At 37.9% G+C, this 24,271-nt stretch overlaps 1 protein-coding gene across 8 annotated transcripts in view; it reads right to left on the bottom strand.

The window, feature by feature from the left end:
• DMD (dystrophin) overlaps positions 1-24,271 on the bottom strand; it is a 1,967,742-nt gene that overhangs the window by 1,507,720 nt on the left and 435,751 nt on the right. For all 8 annotated transcript variants that reach the window (XM_075200299.1, XM_075200300.1, XM_075200296.1 and 5 more), the window contains exons 3-4: positions 17,977-18,069; positions 5,412-5,489 (exon numbers count right to left, since the gene is read on the bottom strand). In XM_075200299.1, the coding sequence (XP_075056400.1) occupies positions 5,412-5,489; positions 17,977-18,069 (171 nt within the window). The remainder of the gene's footprint in view (positions 1-5,411; positions 5,490-17,976; positions 18,070-24,271) is intronic.

Here is a 24,271-nt window from a genome sequence, read left to right on the forward strand (position 1 = left end):
GTGCCTCTTTGTTTAGCTTTCAGATGCATTTGCTTTCATGTATATGGGACTGCAGCACTTGTTGGATTATTGCAAAAGCAAGCACAAGATTTACACATAGATTGTACCACCTTATGCCTTTCACCCTACGTTTCCAATTATCCAAATGTACAGTAGCTCATAAACAGCACTGACTATATAACAATGACCTGAAGGACCTTGTGATCTTGGACAATTTACTTCTGTCTTCATGTATACTTGAGTGGGCAAGAAAATGATGCTTTAATAATCCCTTGCCTTACGCGGTGTTAAAAGTTTATGAACTATACAAAAATGGTTTATAACTAATTACAACTCATATAGCAAACAAACTTTGTCTGCCTTGGAAAACTCTATGGGCTTAATTCATCAAGGGGCACATACTGAGCACAATGTATGTTTGTTTCAGAATGCACATAATTTGTGTCTGTGCACGCCCGAATTCAACAAGGAGCGGATCTGAAAATACGTGCGCTGATGAATACAGGTGTAGGTCTGCTCTGCTCTTTTCCATGAAATAAATTTATTAAGATGATATTAATGTCTACTGTACATAAAAAAATGTTTTTAAAGTTGCTGCTGATTGCACCTGTTCTAGCATGCATACACAGCCATCATCATTAGTTATTGGCACTTAGACTAGCTCTCTAGCTAGAGCAAGAGTCACGGCTGAAAAATAAGTAGTCTTGAGATGCCCAGTGCTTGGATTGGACGCTGCTGTGTGCGCTCAAGATTGGTACACCCTTACTGTACATTGACTACGGCCAAATGCCCCTTCCCTGCCCCGTTCCCTCCCTGAAATCATAGGCTGTAGTAAGTATACTTTGCATTCGAAGATCAATTAAACATGTCTGCATTCTGTGACATATGAACCGATTCTGGGCATGCGTAGAGTGCTTTGCAGATTGTACTCACAAAATCGCCATTTATGTTCCTTGCTGAATCAGGCCCTACATCTCACACTAAAAAGAGGAGCCAGCACATAGGCTTTTGTAGTGTTATAAATAAGCATATGTAAGCTTTTATTTTTATTTTAAAACAGCCCATTAAGTATTTCTCACACCAGTAAACCTCCTGTGGTTGCCTATGTATTGCACATATTATATATATGTACTACTCTTTTGTTCAACTGTTTGTTTTGTTTGTAAATTATGTACATCAACTACTACTACTCCCATCCTATGTTATTCTGAACCTCATCTCATTCATTTGTACCACTCATTTATTCAACTGTGTTTTTTATTTTAAAGTATGTAACAGTAATTTGTTATCTATTGCTTTAAATTATGTTGGGCTAGTGATCATTGATGCATAACACAGGTCTGCCCAAAAAAAATTTTGGACAGCTGTTTTGGTTTAGTTGACTGATTCTAACGTTTTTTGGTGCGCTGAATCCAAAAATGACAGCCATTTTGTCCTGGGACGTCATGTTTTTTAACATATGGGTGGTTATCGTTTAAAAAAATCTCTTAACGCAAATATTTTATTTACATGAAAAATATTAACTCATTTGCACAGGTGACTACAAAATTAACACCACACTCAAGTAGATTGCTTGTGAAATCGTCTTTTTTTAAACTCTAAATGTCTTTTTGAGCTTTTCCTCTTGTAGGTGGCTTCCGGAAGATCCCTGTACAACATCCAGCAGTAGTCAGCCATCATCGTAACACTCCATTTCCCTTGATACCTTCTTTTCATTTCTTTTATATCTTGATGGAAACATTCTCCCTGCTCTTCACTCACTGCTCCCACTTTTAAGCTCATAGAGCAACCAAGCTTGTGGAACGCGTTCAACATTGTTTCCACCATTTCCTTGTAATTTGAGTCCTTTTGGTTTCCCAAAAAGTTTTTATGACCACAGAAAAGGCAACCCACACTTCTTTTTGAGTTGGAGTCATTGAACTGATGAAGTCTTTGTCGGATATGAGTTTTCTAATATCCGGGCCAACAAAAAACCCCACTTTCAGTTCTGCCTCTGTTAAAGCTGGAAACTTGGATCCCAAGTACTTGAAGCATTCGCTATCTTTGGGAAGTGCCTTAACAAATTGCTTCATTAATCCTAATTTTATATGGAGTGGTGGTAATAAAACCTTCTCAGGGGGCACCAATGTATCTCTGAGAACATTCTTTTCACCAACAACTAGACTTCTTGGTGGCCAATTTTTTTGCTTCCAGTGATTTTGTCGGTCTCTACTGTCCCATAAACATAGAAAACAAGGGTATTTGGTGTACCCAGCCTGTTGTCCCAGCAGCACACACAATACTTTTAAATCCCCACATACCAACCAGTTTTGGTTTTGATAACCCACTTTCTTGAGTACCAACTCCAAGTTCTCATAAGTCTCCTTCAAGTACACCGAATGAGCAACAGGAATGGACGCATAATGGCCACCATTGTGAAGGAAAACTGCTTTTAAGCTTCTTTTGGAAGAGTCAATGAAAAGCCTCCATTCAGAAGAATCATACTGAATGTGGAACTGAGCCATCAACCCCTCTAAATCACCATGAACTCTCCACATATGAAACAGAAACTGTCAGGAAAATTTACACACTTTCTTGGAAGCATTGCACTAATTTTGAACCACACAGACAATAGTAGGATGACGACTGAAATGAAATACAAGATTGTGGAGAAATCAGAGAACAAGTTAATGCATGAAAGAACATGTCCGGGCAGGCCCTAGCAAGCACACTCAACAATGCAGTGATCACCATCAGGACCAATAAACATGTATTTTTTTTATGTTTTTGGGAGCACTGGCAGTGAAAATAAATTTGTTTTTCCATGTTCAGTTTTTTTTCCCCCAAGTATGATAAATTTGAAATTTAGCGATTTTCAGCTACCTGTTTGACCAAGGCACATTTCGATTGTGAAAAAACCTGACGTCCCAGGTAAAAACGGTGGTCATTTTCGAATTCAGCGCACCAAAAAACATAAGAATCAAATAAAATTATGAAAACAGCTTTTTGGTTGCAGACCTGTGTAATTTATGACAGTGGCATGGCCTCAACTAGCCAAATAGTTTTCTTTTTCTCTGATCAGCTGATTAAATAGCACAGATGTAGCTAGTTTGTGTTTATCCCAACTATATCTTAGAATTCAGTAAAAGAGGAAACATGTTGGGAGTTTCCTAAACTAAGTGGATTTCTCTCACAGGGCTTGAGTCATTAAGAGGAGCAAGGCAAAAAAAGGAGTAAATTTGATCCCGAACATGTTACAATGCAAGGGGTGCAAGTTAGTTTATTGTTTTGCACATAAAGAAAATACTGCCTTTTTTGTCATGTAGCACACAAATACTTGATAGCTTTATTTTTACACTGACATGAAAGTTGATCTATGACATGCTGTATCCCAACTGTAAATCTATTCCTACATTTTAAATATACCTCCCCTCTAATGCAACATAATTTTGCCAAGGTGCAAATTTGCTCCTTTTCTTTGCTTTGCTCCTAACTCAAAATCAGGCCCTCAGGCCCTAAGAATTTCCTCTAGTCCTTCAAGTGTCCTCTTCAAGCTTCCCCTGAAAACCCACCTATTCAGGCACGCTTAAAGTATTCCTCAAACTCCTGGGCTACCTTACTACCTCCATTTACACAGTTCACACAAGACAACAACCCTTTGACAAACATTGCTGTGTGACTGGATCATATAGCCCACTAAGCATGTTTTACCTTTGAAATCTGGCTGGACCAATAAGCAATATGTAGAACATAACCTCATATATCAAACTCCCATTGTCCCATAGATTGCAAGCTTGAGGGCATTCTTACCTCTCTGTCTGTCTCTTTTACTCAGTATTGCATGATTACTGTGTTTGTTCCCAATTGTAAAGCGCTACGGAATTTGCGGGCACTATATAAATGATGATGATGATATGTATTGAAGTCATTTGGTTTTTAAAATACAAATCTGAGCTCACTGACACTACTGAGAAATTTTTTGTACATGTTTGATATGTAAAATCTAGTTACAAGGGTCATCTACTAAAGGTCAATTTGGAGAAAAAAAATATTTTTTAAAGGTTCTATTTTTTTTAGTTTACAAGTTGACCTGCAATCACCAAATCTACTAAAGACTAAACGACCTAGCAGTCACAAGTTTTTAAATGCCCCACCCCAAAAATAATGCAAGACAGATTTCATAATAATCAGTATAGAACAGATGAATGGAAATCCACAAACGTATTTTCACTGGCTTCAGACAAGTAAAAAATTTGTGAGATTTACAAAACTGTGTTTTTTTCACACATTGAAATTAATTAATTTATTCCAATTGTGTTTCCACAATTGCTATTAAACCCCACTGAAATGAATGGATGCATATGAAAATTTCTGTTAATGGAGTATTTTATAACAAGCCAAAAAGGCTAGTTATATTTAGTCATTTATTTGGACACCTTCTGGAAGTGTATGGTTTGATGTCGCTTTGTGTGCATGCATTGGAAGTTCTCGATACTCAGGATAATACAACAGTGTTACATTTTGAAATAACCACTCAGTTAAAGACTTCTGAAACTCTATTGCTGTGAAAAAATCCAACTAACACTGCTGGGGACACCAGACACATATAAAAAAGGAAAAAAATGCATGACTGTTTAGGATAAAACTGGTATCAGCAGAATGGTTTTTAAATGTCAGACTCTCCTATAGCTACACAGTTTAGTTAGTAATTGAAATTAGAGGTTTCCAGATTTGTTTTAATTGGGTTTCTGCATTTAGCACACATGGGAAACCCCATTGATGTGAAAGCTAAATACTCTTAGATTATTAAATATTGCTGTGAATTCACCATTTGTAAAGTAACTGAAATTGCTTAAAAAATCTCTACTTCATAGATTTAACTTGCTTTGCAGATATACCCTAAGACTGTGAAGGGCGAGTTCTGTCCCTCACCATGGTTCTGGGGGAAAAAGAAAATATTCACTAATCACAAAGTACCAGATTGGTGATTATATCCTACATTTGCCACTGGGGGCAGTGACATAATTGTTTGTATAGGCCATGACATCATAGAGCATACATCATACTACAACCACCAGTTAGAAAGAGCCCAGAGATTTGGGGCCGCAATTTTACCCGGAATGGCTGGTATTGGCATGCGTGTACCCTTGTTTGAAAAAGGGGAGTAGCCTATTTCAAATACTGATGCTTAATACATATTGTGTGGTGATCAATACAAAATATGCCATAAACACTACAACAAATAAAAAGAAACAGAAAAAAAGAAAGAAAATAAATCATTATGGTAAAATTGTTTTTAAAAAGCTATAGCAATCCATGTTAAAACAGTTTTCTGATATTTTACCACCTTATGGAAACTATTGGCTTATAAAAAAAGAACAGTAGTATTTTGCGAAAACACAAAAATACCTTTGGTCTTGATAATTACTTACATTGTTTTTTTGCAAGACTTGAAGTGCTTTGTTGACATTGTTTAAAGCATGAACCCTTGTGGAGCCTTTTTCCTTTACCTGAAAGACAAGAAGGATATGATATAACTAAAATAATCCTGGCTTGTCCATAACTACTGTATGAAGCATGGTGTCACGTTTTATGCAACTATTTTGAGGTACAAAGTTTCAGCTGTTTTCTACTATACTTTTGATTTGGAAAACATTACGAACATGCACACTAATCATCTTCAAGAACCATTCAGGTGACATCCCAGGACTCCTGCAGTCTCTGAATCTACTCTCCCAGTTGGCACTGTAATCAACACTTGTTCCAGTCTAACGGAAGAAATGTGAAAGTTCACCCAGTTTGAAAGTAACATTTTAAGTATTGACCTTTACCAACAAATCCCCTACCCATATATACTCTCAATTGGCTTCTGTGTTCCTCTCATCATCATCACCATTTATTTATATAGTGCCACTGATTCTGCAGCACTGTACAGAGAACTCATTCACATCAGTCCCTGCCCCATTGGAGCTTACAGTCTAAATTCCCTAATATACACAGACAGACAGACAGACAGAGAGAGACTAGGGTCAATTTTTGATAGCAGCCAATTAGCCTACTAGTATGTTTTTGGAGTGTGGGAGGAAACCGGAGCACCACGAGGAAACCCACGCAAACAAAGGGTGAACACAGATAAGGAATTGAACTCATGACCCCAGCGCTGTGAGGCAGAAGTGCTAACCACTTCGCCACCATGCTGCCCAACATCTATGCGGCTCTTCATCTTTGAAATGGACAACCCTGTCCTATCAGACTCTCTTCAATCTTCAACATTTTTAAACACTCCCATCTCTTAAAAGAAATCTATCACTCTCCTCCGTAATATACCTCTCCTCCATAATATCTTTACTCCTACGCCAATGTACCGCTATCATCCTAATTACCATTCTACCTAATGTATCATATTTTACCCATAGGATAATCTTAAAAGTAAGTGGGCTCTAACTGGTTAAATGGCTGGCCAGATGGAGGTTTTTGTGAAAATGTTACATTTAAGTTGTTTGAAAATCAGTATACTAAATGTAAAAATCATATATATTAAATACATGCAACACCTTGGGGTATATTTACTAAACTGCGGGTTTGAAAAAGTGGAGAAGACTATGACTATGAAAATAAAGTAAACACATAAATTAATTAACTGTAATAGAACAATATAAATTTGCTGTAATTTATTAGAAAGAGTAACTGGATCTGCCTGCGTATTGGCAGCTTAGTAGAATATATATTGTCAGAAAAATTTCAAAATCACACAGTGTAAAAATCAATGGATTCTTTAGAAGCACAGCAATATGAGTATTAGGTTTTTCTTTCACGTGGGCACATGGACACTTCTAACACAAGTGTGCATAATAAATTTGAAAGGACTTTGATGTGGTTGGAGAAAATACAAAAGAAGTAATATAGTGCTTTGAGCTTTTTTAACTCTATATATACACAAGCAGCAGAGATGAGCAAAATCACAATTGAAATTTTGTGTGAATCGAGTGTTGCTGCAGGACAGGCCATTTTATAGACTGTTTTCAGAATTTGCATTTTGCAAACATCAGTGGCGGATCCAGGGGGGGGCGATCGGGGCGATCGCCCCCCCTAGCAGGGGCTTGCTGCTGACGGCTGCACACTGTGCAGGTCCGTTCAGCATTGACAGTATGCTGCCCGGCTGCTCTGATTGTGTTTTAAACACAATCAAAACAGCGGGACAGCACACTGCCAATGCTAAACGGACCTGCACATACTGTGCAGCCGTCAGCAGCTTTAGAAATTAGAAAGGAGGCGGGGCCTAAATCGCCCCCTCTAAAATCGCCCTCGGGTAGAGCAGTTGCCTAGATCCGCTCCTGGCAAACATTATGCTTTAGACATAAAGCTGGTATGACAACATTCACTTCTATCTGCTGTGTGTTGTTGTTGGGGTAGTGTTATCTATTATAGATATATAATATTTTGTGGACCAGTTTTGAATATTTTGCTCATCTCTACCCAGAATCCTTCATCGAACTGTGATCTAACGAATACATTTGGGAATATTTAGCAGTATATTTTTAGATACACAAGCATCTTTGTCATTTTATAAAAACAATGAAGACGGTAAAGTTTTACTTACTTTGGAATGTATATGTGAATTACTGACAGTAATTAGAGGGATACAAATTTGTAAATACAATGTGATATCATTGACTGTCGTGTAATCTCCTGTATCACTACACCCTAATTGCATAAAAGTAACCATAGCTAAAATAATGTAAAAAGGTAGTTAATTACTATTTTGTCTTTTCTTTCCGATATAAAGGCCTTGTTAAATGCATTGCTATAGATCTATTAGTTCTGAAATAGAGGTAACCTATTATAGTTTCCACTCACTCTTCAAGATCTCCTCTCGTTAAAAAAAAAATGGGGATTACGAAAGTGAATAAAAAAATTAATATAATGCCATTACTCCAATTCCTAAAACGACCTCAAACAGTACACTAATTTGCTTTCCTCATACTCAATTAGCTGTTAATACATTTTTGATGTAATTTTCTGGGGTTGTACTAATTGCACAAAAGTATTTATGGGAATAATTCAGGAACAGTTTTTGTGTAATTTTCCCCATTCAGTGCCCATACAATTAAAATATATTTAATTAGCTGTGCTTTCAAATGAAATTCTGATAAAATTAACAACAGCACATGATTTGCTTACTTAGGGCCCAATTTAGAGTTAGGCCTACATCCAGCTAGAAGGTGGTTAACTCATGTTGCACTGCACTGGAAACCTGGGGCAAATTTAAAAGGTGCAAACAGATTTAAGGATATATTTATTAAATGGTGGTTGTTCTGACAAAATAACGGTTCTTGGAGGTTTGCCATTATTTTTAAACCACCAATTTTATTAAACATAATACTTGATGGGCTTTGTCTTGCCGTTTGAAAATAATGACTTCAAATTGCAGAAAATCAATGGCTTGCCGAAACCACCACATGATAAATATACCCCTTAGAGTTGGGAGTGGCGTGTACTGGCTCAACTCTAAAATTGCACTGTCACAATATATCTGCCTATTACGTGTGTGCCACATACCGAAGCAGGCATTACTCTCCCTGAACGCAAAGAAAATTTGCATTTGCAAACCTTGCATCAGATTGTGGTTGTCCCAGTGCAAATTTGAACACTATAGCTGATTTGCTCCTAAATCTAAATGAGACCCTTAGATATTTATAGAAATAAACTGATTGCCAACAAAGCACAAAACACACTCAAATTGTTCTTTCATTTGTCATTTAAAAAAATAAACATGTATTTGACATATTAACGCAATTCCTATTTAGAATATACAGATGCACACATAGACATTCACAATTGGATTCAGTTTCATTGAGCACAACATACTGTAAAAAGCTAAGGCACATCAGTCAATTCAATACTTTTATCTTCTGTTCATTCAAGAAATGTTCTGTTCTTTCAACAAATGTAGTTTGATATCCATGACAACCCATCAGACAAAAACTGGCAAATACTGTTGTTTCTCTTGCATATTTCACCTTGCTTAAATTTTTGGCAACATACATATGCAAATGATGACCATGGACAACAAAGAAAATAATACATGTGATAATTCATACAACCCAACATATTTATTTGTGCTTATGTAACTGAAGCTAAATTGACATGTATTATAGATATCAATATAAACATAGATGATAATAATACGTTTATTTCTATTGCACTTTTCTGCCAATAGAACTCAAAGCACACTCAGATTTCACAATAAAAACAAAACTAATGATACAAAACAATCATTTAAAAGATTAGCAGAATACAGAAAAGAGAGCTAAGCACCAGTAGAGGTGTATTAATGAAATGCTTGACTAAACAGGTGAGTCTTGAGTCTGACTTTGAAAACATAGAAAGCATACAATGTTTGAATTTGTTCTCTTTTTAAAAAAAAAAATGAACACAATAATCTAACCATCACAGTATCTAAGTAAAAAAAAAGAGGCTAGTTTGTGTATTTTTAGCTTTAATATATAAATATATAATAAGTAAATTATTGTTTTTCACAAGTTAGTAGATAAATAACAAATAAAAGATAGTGTTCCATTGACAGTATTACATAGTAATAAAATAAATATTAAATGACAAGAGTCGAGTTATTATAAACATTTAGAAATATTAACGCTATAACTTGTGTATTGGGGAAGACAAACAAGGGGTGAGGAAAAGAATGAGAAATGGGAAAGGGTGTAATACTATTTGTTAGCCGTCTAGATAAAGGTGAGGAAGTATGCAGTGAATATTCATAACTGTGATATATTCGCATGGATAAGTGTTTGCGTATTAGTGGTTGAATCCCAAGTCAAGAAGGCAGCTTAATGGATGGGACTACAATATCAAAAGTATGTCAAACAGTGGTTAAAGGAAGTTCAGTTTCATAATAAATTGTCTAGGGAGTCCATATATTTTTTCCATTCAGTTTCTATACTGTCCATTTAGTAGATTGATCAGATACTATTAAGAAAAGTGAAGGAGGGGAAGCGATTTTCCAGTGCTGCGTTTGAGATGTGCCTAATCAATTTTCGTATAAGTCGTGAGGTATCCAGGAGAGGCCTGGGGAGAAACAAAAACCGGGGATTCTGGCATTTTAGTTTATGTGATTGAGTCAATGAGAGTGTGTTCTTGCCACCAGTAGGGTTGTATTTTTGGACAGGTCCACTAAATGTCAGCAGGGTACAACGAAAGCCACAAACTCTTCAACATCAATCAGTGGAATTTGGAAATATAACATGTAAAAGTGAGGGGACCAAGTACCATCTATATAAGAGTTTGAAAGAGTACTCTTTAATGTCGACTGAAATTGATGATTTGGCCAGAATAGATCTGATTTTTGACTATTCCTTAGGGTGCAGAGTCTCCCCTACATCTCACTTCTATGCTAGCTCATGTGGATCCTTGGATGTGATTATTGATCAATTGATATAAGGATGATATAAGACTTTTTGATAAGGGGGAGTAGTGACACAGAGATTCCAGAGTGGAACATTTATCCGAGGGAAGTGGAATTTGCTGGCACTAAAAGAAGTGAATTATGGGGTCCCACAAAGATGAGGTAAATCATGCTGTAAAGATTTTAGTCAATTGTCTGTTCTGTGCTGTGTTGAAATCAACAGTAAGTAATATGGGGAATATACTTGTAAAATCTTTATTCAGATTCAGTGTGGGTCCAGACACATTGGTGGGGCGGAGAATGCCAAAGAATACATTTTGCAAGGTGAGAGGACTGCCAATATAAATTTGGAGAGAGTTTACTGCAAATGCTTGAGAATATTAAGGATGAGTGGGCTCGGATTTTCTAAATCCGAACACCCCCGAACAGTGCGGATCCGAGCCCGATCCGAGCACTGTTCGGGTATTCCCGCCGATCGCAAAACTCAAAACGAGGCATTTCGTCATAATCCCGCCGTCGGATCTCGCGCACTCGGGCAGGGAAGAGGGAGGGTGTGTTAGTGGTGTCCTCTGTCCTGCTCATTCCAGTGGTGCTGTCCTGTGCTCTGTCCTGCTCAGTCCAGTGGTGGTGTCCTGTGCTCTGTCCTGCTCAGTCCAGTGGTGATGTCCTGTGCTCTGTCCTGCTCAGTCCAGTGGTGCTGTCCTGTACTCTGTCCAGCTCAGTCCAGTGGTGGTGTCCTGTGCTTTGTCTTGCTCAGTCCAGTGGTGCTGTCCTGCTCAGTCCAGTGGTGGTGTCCTGTGCTTTGTCCTGCTCAGTCCAGTGGTGCTGTCCTGTGCTCTGTCCTGCTCAGTCCAGTGGTGGTGCTGTCATTATTCCAGTGGTGCTGTACTGTGTCCAGTACAGTGGTACTGCTATAGAAGTTCACTGATCCTGCAGTATAAATCCATTGGTACTGCAATATAATAACTACGTTCACTGATCCTGCAGTATAAGTCCATTGGTACTGCAATATAACTACGTTCACTGATCCTGCAGTATAAGTCCATTGGTACTGCAATATAATAACTACGTTCACTGATCCTGCAGTATAAGTCCATTGGTACTGCAATATAACTACTTTCACTGATCCTGCAGTATAAGTTCATTGGTACTGCAATATAATAACTATGTTCACTGATCCTGCAGTATAAGTCCATTGGTACTGCAATATAACTATGTTCACTGATCCTGCAGTATAAGTCCATTGGTACTGCAATAAAATAACTACGTTCACTGATCCTGCAGTATAAGTCCATTGGTACTGCAATATAATAACTACGTTCACTGATCCTGCAGTATAAGTCCATTGGTACTGCAATATAACTATGTTCACTGATCCTGCAGTATAAGTCCATTGGTACTGCAATAAAATAACTACGTTCACTGATCCTGCAGTATAAGTCCATTGGTACTGCTGTATAACTCCAGTCCAGTGGTACTCTTCTGTGCAGCATATAATTTTTAAAGGCCTTGCCGAGTGTGTGTGGTTTAGGGGTACGCTCTCTTGTGCTGCATATAATGGAGAACAAAAATTTGAAGGATAAAGTAGGGAAAGATCAAGAACCACTTCCTCCTAATGCTGAAGCTGCTGCCACTAGTCATGACATAGACAATGAAATGCCATCAACGTCGTCTGCCAAGGCCGATGCCCAATTTCATAGTAGAGGGCATGTAAAATCCAAAAAGCTAAAGGTCACTAAAATGATCAAAAAAAAGAAATTAAAATCATCTGAGGAGAAACGTAAACTTGCCAATATGCCATTAACGACACGGAGTGGCAAGGAGCGGCTTAGGCCCTGGCCCGTGTTCATAACTAGTGGTTCAGCTTCACAAAACGATCTAAGCCCCCCTCCCCCCTCTAAAAAAATTAAGAGAGTTAAGCTGTCATCAACAACACAGCAAACAACTCTGCCTTCTAAAGAGATGGCATCACAAATCCCCAAGGCGAGTCCAAGGGTGTTGGTGGTTGCGAAGCCTGACCTTCCCATCACTGTACGGGAAGAGGTGGCTCCTTCCACCATTTGCAGCATGCCCTCTGCATATGTTGGAAGGATCACCCACAGTGCAGCTACAGATTTGGATAATGAAAGTGTCAATGTTGTACACCGGGAGGAGGATATTGATGTAGCTGGCGCTGAGGAGGAACTTGACAAGGAGGATGCTGATGTGGTTATCTTGAATGAGGCACCAGGGGGGGAAACAGTTGTTGTCCATGGGACAAAAAAGCCCATCGTCATGCCTGGGCAGAAGACCAAAAAATCCACCTCTTCGGTGTGGAATTATTTCTATCCCAATCCGGACAACATTTGTATTGTCATATGTAGTTTATGTAAAGCTGCAATAAGCAGGGGTAAGGATCTTGGCCACCTAGGGACATCCTCCCTTCTACGTCACCTGAAGACCCTTCATAATTCAGTGTTTAGTTCAGGAACTGTGGCTAGGACCGTCAGCAGTCCAGGGACACCTAAATCCCTTGGTCCCGTTGTATACACACCAGCAACACCCTCCTCATCAATTTCCTCCTCAATCTGGATCGGAGATAGTCCTGCAGGCCATATCACCGGCATGACTGAGTCCTCTTCAATCCGGGATTCTACCGGAGGATCCTGTAGCGCTATGCCTACTACTGCCGCTGCTGCTGTTGCTGCTCGGAGTCGGTCATCTTCCTAGAGGGGAAGTCGTAAGACCGCTACGTCTTTCACAAAGCAATTGACTGTACAACAGTCGTTTGCCATGAGCACAAAGTACGACAGCAGTCATCCTATTGCAAAGCGGATAACTGCGGGCTTGACAGCTATGTTGGTGTTAGACGTTCGTCCGTTGTGCGCCATCAGTGGAGTGGGATTTAGACGGTTGATGGAGGTATTGTGTCCCCGGTACCAAATCCCATCTAGATTCCACTTCACTAGGCAGGCGATACCCGGGATGTACAGAGAAGTACGAAAAAGTGTCCTCAGTGCTCTGAAAAATGCGGTTGTACCCACTGTCCACTTAACCACGGACATGTGGACAAGTGGTTCAGGGAAAACTAAGGACTATATGACTGTGACAGTCCACTGGGTAGTGCTGTTCTTTTTCTCTGTAACTCTTCATAGTAACAGTTCCATCTCTATTCTCTATGAATTATTTTTTCTTTCTATCAAAATACCTCATTCAATAGCTAATTTTTCCAAATATACTAATAATCTTCTAAAATCATCCTTACAATTTCAAAATTAGGCATAAAATATATCCAGGTCATAATGACCCACCTCAACATCCATGTAACAACTTTCCACCACAATGATGCCTAGTTAAGTACCTGAGGTTCATGAGTTTTTATGAGGGATTATCCTATACGTGAGATTGTGAAAGACTTGTTAAAGTTTAGCACCACTTTTAAGTGCTATTGAACTTCCATATCTCCCTAATGGATGTACACTCCACTTAATACTGAGGAAGACCATTAACACCTGCATGTTGATAGACTGTTATCAAGTGTGTATCCTTGTACATAATTGGCATCATTTAATTTATATATTTTCCATTTAGAGCCTCCAATATCTATCTTTGTACATTAGAAAAGGCTTAGTCGGGCTGCCACCCTCTCTATTTAACAAAGAGTGAATACATGTACATATCATGTTAATTGGTACTACTTTCCACTTAGGGACTACATCCTTGATGTATACTGTTTTAAATATATTACTTGCCGCTTATGTGTGAGCAAACATACGCAGTATATCTCCATAACACCATATTCATCTAAGTCACTACACATTTTGGCTTCCTAAAGCCTGATTCCAGTCACTCTATTACTAAATTAGCACAATAAAAGTAAATGCATATTTCAAGATGTTTGTGTGTATATAAATATACACACACACACATACACACGTTCCCAAAACACGATAAAACCCTTCCCTCGTTCATTGAGTTTCTGCCTAATCCTCAAAGAAACCTTAATCCCCACATGGTATAACCTATTAGCAAAACTCTGGGTACTTCCAAAAGTCTCATTTTATTAAACGTTGACAAACAGACCTACAATGCCAGAAAGTATAGTCAAATCCATTTTCACACATGTGGTCCTTTACGTATTTTACCACACATATTTAATCACTATACAAACTCCAACTAGAATATACTCCTTCCATATATTTCGCTCAACAAAATCGCTTAAAGTTTAAACTTGGCAATAAAAAGTATGAGATAGAAAAACAATGGTTAACTATAGTATCTAAATAAACTAAAAAATTAGAAACATGTTTTACCAATTAGCACATACTATCTCCCCATTCCTTTTCTTTTTTTCTGTTCCTTTCTTTGATTTAATAAAACCAATACAATTACTGAATACAAAACAATGCATTTAGAATGAATTGAATCATGTCCTGCTAAATGCATACAAACTGGCCCAAATTGGCATATGAACTTCTTATGCATTTTGGATGCACTGAGCAGAATTTCATTAATCATAAATAAATAAATGCAGTCCTGCAGTCCATTGCATCAAAATGACTTAGACCTTGCATTGCTTTCATAATTTTAATAGACCTGGAAGCTTTTAGATCCTCTACTCTCATCATCATCAATTTATATAGCGCCACTAATTCCACAGCGCTGTCCAGAGAACTCACTCACATCAGTCCCTGTCCCATTGAAGCTTACAGTCTAAATTCCCTAATATAGACACACACACAGACACAGACAGACAGAGATGGAGACAGACAGAGAGGGAGAGACTAGGGTCAATTTTGATAGCAGCCAATTAACCTATCAGTATGTTTTTGGAGTGTGCGAGGAAACCGGAGCACCCAGAGGAAACCCACGCAAACACAGGGAGAACATACAAACACAGATAAGGCCATGGTCGGGAATTGAACTCATGACTCCAGTGCTGTGAGGCAGAAGTGCTAGCCACTAGGCCACTGTGCTCTCAAAAACTTGTGAACTTTGTTATTCTAGAGACTTTTATTTTGCTTGTATTCTCAGGATAGTATTTTTTCTTAGTACAAAGTGCAGCACATGGTTTATTTTAATTTTAGAAACATTTTTATGCAATTTGGTCTGGACTAACCTATATTCAAAAGTAAAAACAGATTAATGTAGGCAAGTTCTGGTTCCAGGTGTTCATTAACATAAATATGAAGACATTCTACAGAACTGCTGTCTCTCGTACTATGTAAGCACTCACCCTAATGCTGGCAGCCTAGGGTGATAATGGCAAATCGGAGGGCAAAAAAACTTGGGGACTTCCATAATTACTGTGGCACTATAGCATAAAAACCCACAGTGCGGGTTCCCATGCCATAGTGGCAGCCAGCAATAGACTGGTCAGCATGGAGCTGGATACCCTCTAGCACTGGGGCTATTCTAACCCCATGGAGAGGTGGGTGTGGGTTAATAAAGTAAAAAATAAATGTAAATAAGCATTTTGCGCAAGGTGCACTACAGGTCCCAGCATGATTGGTCCCCCTTTATGTGGTAGCGCATGCTGGTGCTAGTGATACTACAAGCGCCAACAAGCGTCAGTAATACTACAAGCGCCAGCATCTCTAGCACTAAGAGCTTTGGTTGTTACTGAGCTCTTAGCGGTTACGCAGGGGGATTTCCCACCATCTGAGATCAGGTCATAGGAAATCCCCCAATTATGAAAATGGCTGCATAGCCGTGTTAACATGTCCCTATTTTACTATGCCTATGTCCGATTCTACATGAGCCTTATTATTGTTAAATGGTATACTTTTAGAACTACTGATGGTGGGACAGACTCACTTGATTATGGAACCATTTTATCTGGTTTAGTTCTATTTAATGTCTAGTACTGGGTTTACTTACTGTTTAAGAAAGTAAATTGAAAAGTCACTTTACATAGTTAATTCAATGTAATTTAAAATGATGGTTTTATTGACTTTTGTATGTGTCTATTTGTTTTGCAGTAGCCAAAAAACACTCTGTGCCTAGAATTTCAATTTAGAAGTATACAATTGTCTAGGAACACTTTGCCCTTAGACCAAGGCCGACATTGTGCTTCAGAGCAAGTGTTCTTCAGTGATATGAGTGATGAAATTTGGGACAAAGGCAGTCTGATTGCATAATGCTTAAGGCATTCAAAAAGGCACATTTGTTCCTAAAATAGCAAGCATTAAAACAAGTAAACACTGTACTTACTGAATAGAATAAGAATTCTCACAAGGCAGAAGAAACACAAGGATTATTTTAGTATGCATATTTATTTTATTTATTATTTTACAATTCCTATCATTTAAATTTAAATGCGAAGTCTGGAATTTAATTTCATTGCAGAGAAGCAATGCATTTTGACATCTGAAATCTGAACCTTGTGAATATTTTTTCCAGTCTTCATGTTGTACTTTCGTGTTGCAGGAAAATGTGTGTTACAAAGTTAATTGTGTCATTAGCACTGGTGGCTTATTATTAAATATTTGCTAGTGGCAATCTGCAAATGTGTTTACAGATAAAGCGTCCATGTTCTGTAATTGTCATTCTGTAAATACTAGCTCTCATTGCCTTTCTTTATTGTGAGATTTGCATGTAGCAAATTGTTTTTATAATTGAAACAAAATCACCAAAATGCCTCATTGCAGGATGAACAGTGTAGCCCAGAAAAGCGAACTATTGATTTATATCCAAGCTCTTTATTTTGAAAGAATATTGACACTATGGGCTTGATTAATCAAGGCACGCAAAGCGAACGTAAATTGCATTGTTCTTTTTAACCGCACATAAATCGGGCATTCGCACGCCCATATTCTACTAGGAGCAGATCTGATGCTACATCTCTTGTTGAATACGGGATTAGGTACGCTCTGGTTTAACAGACAATACACTGCGTTATAAACCCAATAAATATGTGGAATATACAGTAAACTAAGGCTGGATACATACCACAGAAAATTTTTTCCAAGTTTACCAGTGACTGAAAGCCCATTTTACAAGATTTACCTTCAGATCTGGGCTCTTCATCTGTCATAACCATCAGCTGAAAAGATTGTGACTCTGTAAACTCTATGGAGATCCACCTTCATTGCTGGTCGTGACTGCATACACACTGCAAAATCTGCCCGACATCATTTCATCATTTCTAGAGATTTTTTTTGAGCCTACACACTAATGCAATATCGGACCTAACGCTTGTTTATCTTGTGATTGGCACAATAATTGGGTGAAAAACCTGTAGTGTGCACCCAGCCTGAGAAGTAGTCACTGATTTTTTTTCTGTGCAGAAGACGTCTGTCAAAACACAGTTGATAGTTCTTACTTTCTGTCTACACATTGCTCTCCTAACTGCCTAAAACAATGTCAATGAACGGTTATCTTACAAGAGTCCAATCCAACATTCTTTATGCAAAATTTGACTATTCCTTTAACATTATCCTGTTAATTTTATTAATGGCCGGACAAACTACAGGGCTTTGCTATATTTTAAGCATACCTTCTTTGAAACATTATTTTCTTGTTGAAAAATAATGCATTCTGACTGAACAAATTGGCAGAGGACTAACAAGTGAATCTAGACTACAACAACCTACCAGCTTTTGACCAGTGAGGCCTTCAAGTAGATCCAAAAGTCTTCTTCCATCTTGAAGGTCAGTGAAGAGATCTTCAATTGGATATTTCCCAAACTGAAAAAAATAACAATAATCAGTGTTTAAAAGTCAATTTTACCTCGTACCATAATACAATTTCAAAGCAAAAACATTAAGTTATAGACAAATGATTGGGAGACATTCGTCTAACTGCTTTTTCTTCTATATCATTTTCATTTGTTACATTTATATGCTCATGAAAATGTTTCTAAACATGGTTGGGTATATTACAATCATTAAGTTAAAATACTATGATTAAAGTTAACCAATAAAAAAATGAAAAACTGCAATGCCACAAAGTCACACATCTAATATTACTTTATATTATCAATCGTTATAAAATATGCAAATTAAATTTGAAATAGAACCCTTGAATGAAATAAAACTGTGAGGCAGTGGTTTGAATAAAATGTTACCATGTATGCCATTATGTAGAAACTTATTTCACTTATTGTAGTAGCAGATCTTTCCAGATTATTAAGTATATTTTTTGGTGTAATGTGGCATTGGAATATATTGGCTTCAAATTGATTTAGAATGTAGATACATATATGAATAATGGCATTAACTTCTTTTACAGATGTAACACAATTACATTACGTGAACAGAGTGCCTGTTGCTCAGCATGTCATTCAAGCAGTACACTTTTAACCACACAGCACTTCCATTGCATTACAATGGAGACAGAGTGGATATATTTTTGTATGGCACTTCATGTATTCCTAAGAGTGTCTCATGTGCATGAAAATTTGCTTTATAATCCCTTTTTCTTAATGTAATGCATTTGCTGTGGAGAAAAAAGATACAAAGAAATCATCCTTTATGTTTAAAAAAAATGGATGCATTAACTTACAAATAAATAACACATAGATAACACAATGCATCTCCATTATTTTTTTGGAATCCCAAGCACAACAGAATGTTATAATTTTACCGACATGACCAGTGGATGAAATGGCAATGCATACTGATGCTGCATGTGGAAATGCCATGTAAACTGTAAATCCAGTGACAATTTCACAGGTATACCAACTGGTTATAGCTGGCATTTAGCAGGTTTATATAGTATACAAGGTAAAATCCAAACCATGGGGTAAATGCATCAAGCTGAGAGTTTTCCGGCGGGTTTGAAAAACCAATCAGATTCTAGCTATCATTTATTTAGTACATTCTACAAACTGAGAGCTAGGACCTGATTGGTTGCTATAGGCAACATCTCCACTTTTCAAACCCGCCGGAAAACTCTCAGCTTGATACATTTACCCCCATGTATCAAATGGTTTAACTTTAGTAAACTGAGCTAATCTCTATTTTAGATCTTCATGCTTTCAGGACATATTCTATAACCTTATGCTACCATAAGAGAAAACCAATAAAAACTGTTTTATTTGAATGAGTACATCTATTTAGTTTGCAATAGCCTAGTTATAATACTGAATACCTGAAAATGTTGAGCCTAGGCTTAATGTGTTCACTTTTAAAACTTTTTTTTATATTTGACATTTTTCTCTCTATCTTAAAGTGATGCTCACAGCGACACAAATGCAGATATGTATAGAAATGATTTAGGTAACAACAGTGGCCAGTTCAATTTTATTTTCTAGTTTATACAGTTGTCCCTTAAATATTTTAATGGTACTTCAATTTGCTATACTTACAGTAAAAGTACATTATATTCATATGAACTAGAGTGTACTGTCCTCTAGGTACTTTTACATTATGTAGTAAAGAATAATTGCTTTCTAAGGCTAGGTACACACTACACGGTTTTCGTCCAATAATCGCCTCAATCAGCCGACATACGACCTCTCGCTCAAAAGTTGGGTCAGTGTGTGTAGTGACACAATGGTCAAAAGTCTGCCCAAATGGACGATTGTTGCCTCATTTGGTTGGTCGTACCGTTAAATATTTTCGTTCCTATCTTGTTTCCGTTATGTAGTGTGTATAAACTTCTGACCGATCCACAACAGTGAGTACAAAATTAGAGTAATTGCTCACAACATCATAGCTGTAAAAAGTCGCTAACGGGACAGCTGCTCTTCCCTTTATCGTCTAAAACAAGGCCAGTGTGTATGCAGTCCAAGGATCGAGCGATCGAACCATCGATCGCATGTAAAATCGTTGGTGGACAATTCTGTAGTGTGTACCTAGCTTTACAATTAGAACATTTTGCAGAAATGTTTAAAGTAGATTAATAATTTGCAGTTAAATATACAAAGAGACCATTATCTTACAGCTATGACCTTGTTTCATGGTCAATTTTAGCAATGTCAAATGAAGCACATTTCTATTTTCACTTTAGAGTAAAAAGTCAGAGTAAAGATGTAGTAGGTGACCATTGGTGACCACTTGTTTTTATAGCATGTATTAGGAGAAGTGTATAGTGATCTATTTAAGTAACATACAGAATATTACTTTGGCAGTTAAGATAATGAAATTAGTCACAGGTCAGCATTGGTTACAAACTAAAAAGACATAAATCGAAAAATATATAATAAGAATAGTAAAATTTGTCATTTTTTTTATTGTCTCAAATGGCAGAGCTGAAACATCAAACTACAGTCACAGTGGGGTTCACAGTTCAATGTTAAAAAATATGTTATAATTATTTTATAATAATAAAAAATATTATTTTTATTGTGGGTTTTTTATAAATAGCAGTAATTGTAACACAAATGCCAAACCCGCAAATGGCAAATACAAGCATAACATAACAAACTACAAGCCCCAGCATGATTTGCCATTAGATTACTAGCTGATAACTGGCAAAGCATGTTGGGGCTTGTAGTTTCACAACACCTGGAGTGTCACAGGTTAGCCATCACTGTAATAAACCAAGTAAATCATATGTTGCAATGATTATATATACATATACACATACATACATACATACATACATACATACATACATATAGTGGCTGATGCCAAGTTGGAAATGCAGTTATACATAAAAACACTCAAATATGCGTATATGCTGAGTTGCATGGGTTTAAATATCAGCAACATCAACATTTACACTATTAAGCGTATCATCATGCAGTTGAGCCGCCAGTCATATTGAAGATGATAACTGGTGTTTTAATGTAGCGCATAAACAAAAATGATAAAAAAGGATGGGTGCCTATTGCGAGCCACGGCTCCCCTGCTGGCAGCCGTGGCTCGCTTCCTGGTGCCTCTGACGTCCCGGCCGTCACCATGATGATCAGGATGTCACTTCCTCCCTCTACGTCCCGGTTGCCTAGGCAACAAGCGGGATGCTTAGTTCCCCCTGCCGCCGAGCTGGCCAGCTGTCTAACAGTCTGGAGTGTGCAGGAGTATGTGAGCACAGCCTCCTATGGCTGATTAGGGAGGGGCTCGCTGATACTCTGCTGATGATTGGTTCCCCTCACTATTTAAGGCAGTGAGGACTGAGCCTCACTGCCAGTTATAGCTTCCTGTTTTGCTTGGCTTCCTGCTCCTGCTCCTTTTTTGAGTATTCTGATTGATTCTACGTGTATGACCCCTGGCTTGCTTCTGGACTTTGTTGGATTGCCTGTGACCCTAACCTCAGCCTGTTCTCTGGATACGTTGCCTTCTGCCGCCCCTGACCCTTGCCTGGACTTCACTCTGCTGCCTGCTATTGCCCTTGGACCTCGGCCTGTTTACTGGACTTCGTTACTACCTCCTATCTGGCTCTCGCCAGTGCTGCAGTGACATCATAAACTTGTACTACTCTGAGTTTAAGACCTGGGGGCATCTGAGTACCTGTGAGCGCATCCAGCTATACTGGAATGTCGGCTGCTATAGGTGAAGACCTCTCCTACCTGTTCTACAAGTTCATGGTGTTTCCTGTCAGCTGTAACAGTCCAGTGGTCATTATCTGGCCTGGAGTGGCAAATTCCAGGGAACTACAAGTGCCAGCATACCCATGGCCCACCGGGCACCTGCAATTTGAAACTCCGGTTTGTCCCCTCAAATCTGCAGCTACCAGCCCAGGCTATAAGTTCTGGCAAAAAGGGGTCACACTGTTTTTTAAAAAAAGTAAAATAAATAAATTATATATATATATATATATATATATATATATATATATATATATATATATATACACACACAATTTTTATCACCATCATCATCATCTTTTCAATTTGCTATATTGTTGGAGCACTGTTCTTATTTATCAAATGATGAGGTATAAAATTACTGAAATATATTATAACAAAAACCTGGAGTGAAATTATAAATGTTATAAGAGAAGTCATCACTCTGTATTAATCTGTTTGCATTGCCTGGTAGTTTATAACATAATGCATCGGAATGCAGATAATGTGGTAGCAAAGATGCACAAGTTATTTGTAGTGGAAAGTTTAGTAACTAATCTAACTTTCTAAATGTAAAAAAATAGCTCACAACTAGAGAAATGTTAAAAATTATTTCATAGACTATTCACCTCATTATGCTACACTGCAGAATGAATTAAATGTATCACAACTCTACTCTACATTAAAAATACAGTGTGGAATGGGCATTCAGCGAAAAATATCAAAGCAAAAATGGAATTCATAGATTTTATTGGATGAATCCTCTGGAAGGCAGTACTCTCTACTTATATGAACAATGCAATTCTATAAATTAAGACATGACCTTCAACATTCAGTGTAGCAAATGACTATTTAAGTATGATTTGGCTTCACATAAGCAATGGTATAGTATATTTTCTATATACATAACACATACTGTCAGGCCCGGCGCTCCCATTAGGCAAGGTTAGGCACTTGCCTAGGGCGCCGGGCTCTGGAGGGCGCCACAGAATTCTAAAATACTTTAAAACTGTGCGGCGACCGCTGACCAGACCTGTCACTGCCGCCGCACAGCATTCAGATGGACGGGGAGGGGGGGGAAGAGGCTATTTTGTCACCGCCGCCGCCTCTCTGCTCCATCTCCTCCCCTCCACTTACTAGTGTCAGTGAGTGGAGAGGAGGAGATGGAGCAGAGAGGCGGCGGTGGTGAGACAAGGTAAGGAGAGGAGGGAGGAGGGCGGCGATTTTTGCGGGCGGGGGGGCGACGATTTTTGCGGGGGGGGGGGGGAGGACGCCGCTTTTTTAAAAATGCCTAGGGCGCCGTGGACCTAGCACCGTCCCTGCATACTGTACCAATCAATTATGACAATATAATGTGAGTTGTCTCATACAGCCAATTTATTTTCATTGTGAAATTTTTAAGATCTACTATTTTTCGTGCTTTTTATGAAAAAAACTGTTTGTCATGCATGTTTCAGAAGATAATTGCATACTGTAAAGAAGAATGTTTCTAGGTATCGTATTTACATTTACATGAAATGTAAATGTAATATATAGATGCAGCAATTTTCCTTGAGCCTGGAGGGAAGTTTCTGCACTTATCAGTGTGAAGGAAATGCTTCGAATTTATCTCAGAGGGCAAACTATGGCAGACAGGAACATTGTCAATTAGGGAAGTGCTCCAGATTGACCAGACGTTCAGGAATTCGCCATAGAACGTAGGGGACCCATGTAACATAACCTTAGAGGCAAATAATTAGCACCTGATTCCCTTATTGAGTGAATTGAATATAAACAAAATGTTACTCAGGTTAACCATTCTACAACATCAATTAAGTAAATCTTCCAGTTATTCTGTAGTTTCATTTAAGATTTGCACTGAAAAACGGTTATAAAATTGTATGCATGTTTTGACCACACTTAGATTTATGAGACATACATTTCAACAATCCACTTTTTAAATTAGAAAACAAATTGCTTTGACTTGTGCTGCATTATCTACGTCCCTTTGCATACACTTCTATGTGAAAGTCATAATGTGAGTGAGTTCTCTGTACAGCTCTGCCGAATTAGTGGCGCTATATAAATAGCTGATGATGTAACTGTATGTGGCTCAATTGCCACACTCTGTAACAAATACTCAATCCCTCTGTCTCTAAGAGGAAGCTCATCTGTAATTAAAAAGATGACATTTCTCAATGACAGCAATAGGAATAATTCTATCACAAACACGTGGAACTTGAATGATGTTACACAACATACCAAGTATAATTTCCCTCTCACAAATACTGAATAGACAGTTGATTTACCCATGCCATATGAGTCTTTGTGCTTTTTTCAATATCCATCCAAAAATCAAAGATTGACGCATATCAAAGGCAGTTTCCCTTTAATTTTTATTTTATGCTTTATGTCTTACGAATAGCAATCATTATATTTTATTAGGCCAAATAGAACTG

This window comes from Mixophyes fleayi, chromosome 2 (assembly GCF_038048845.1).
Source record: "Mixophyes fleayi isolate aMixFle1 chromosome 2, aMixFle1.hap1, whole genome shotgun sequence".
In the NCBI taxonomy this organism is placed as follows: domain Eukaryota; kingdom Metazoa; phylum Chordata; class Amphibia; order Anura; family Limnodynastidae; genus Mixophyes; species Mixophyes fleayi.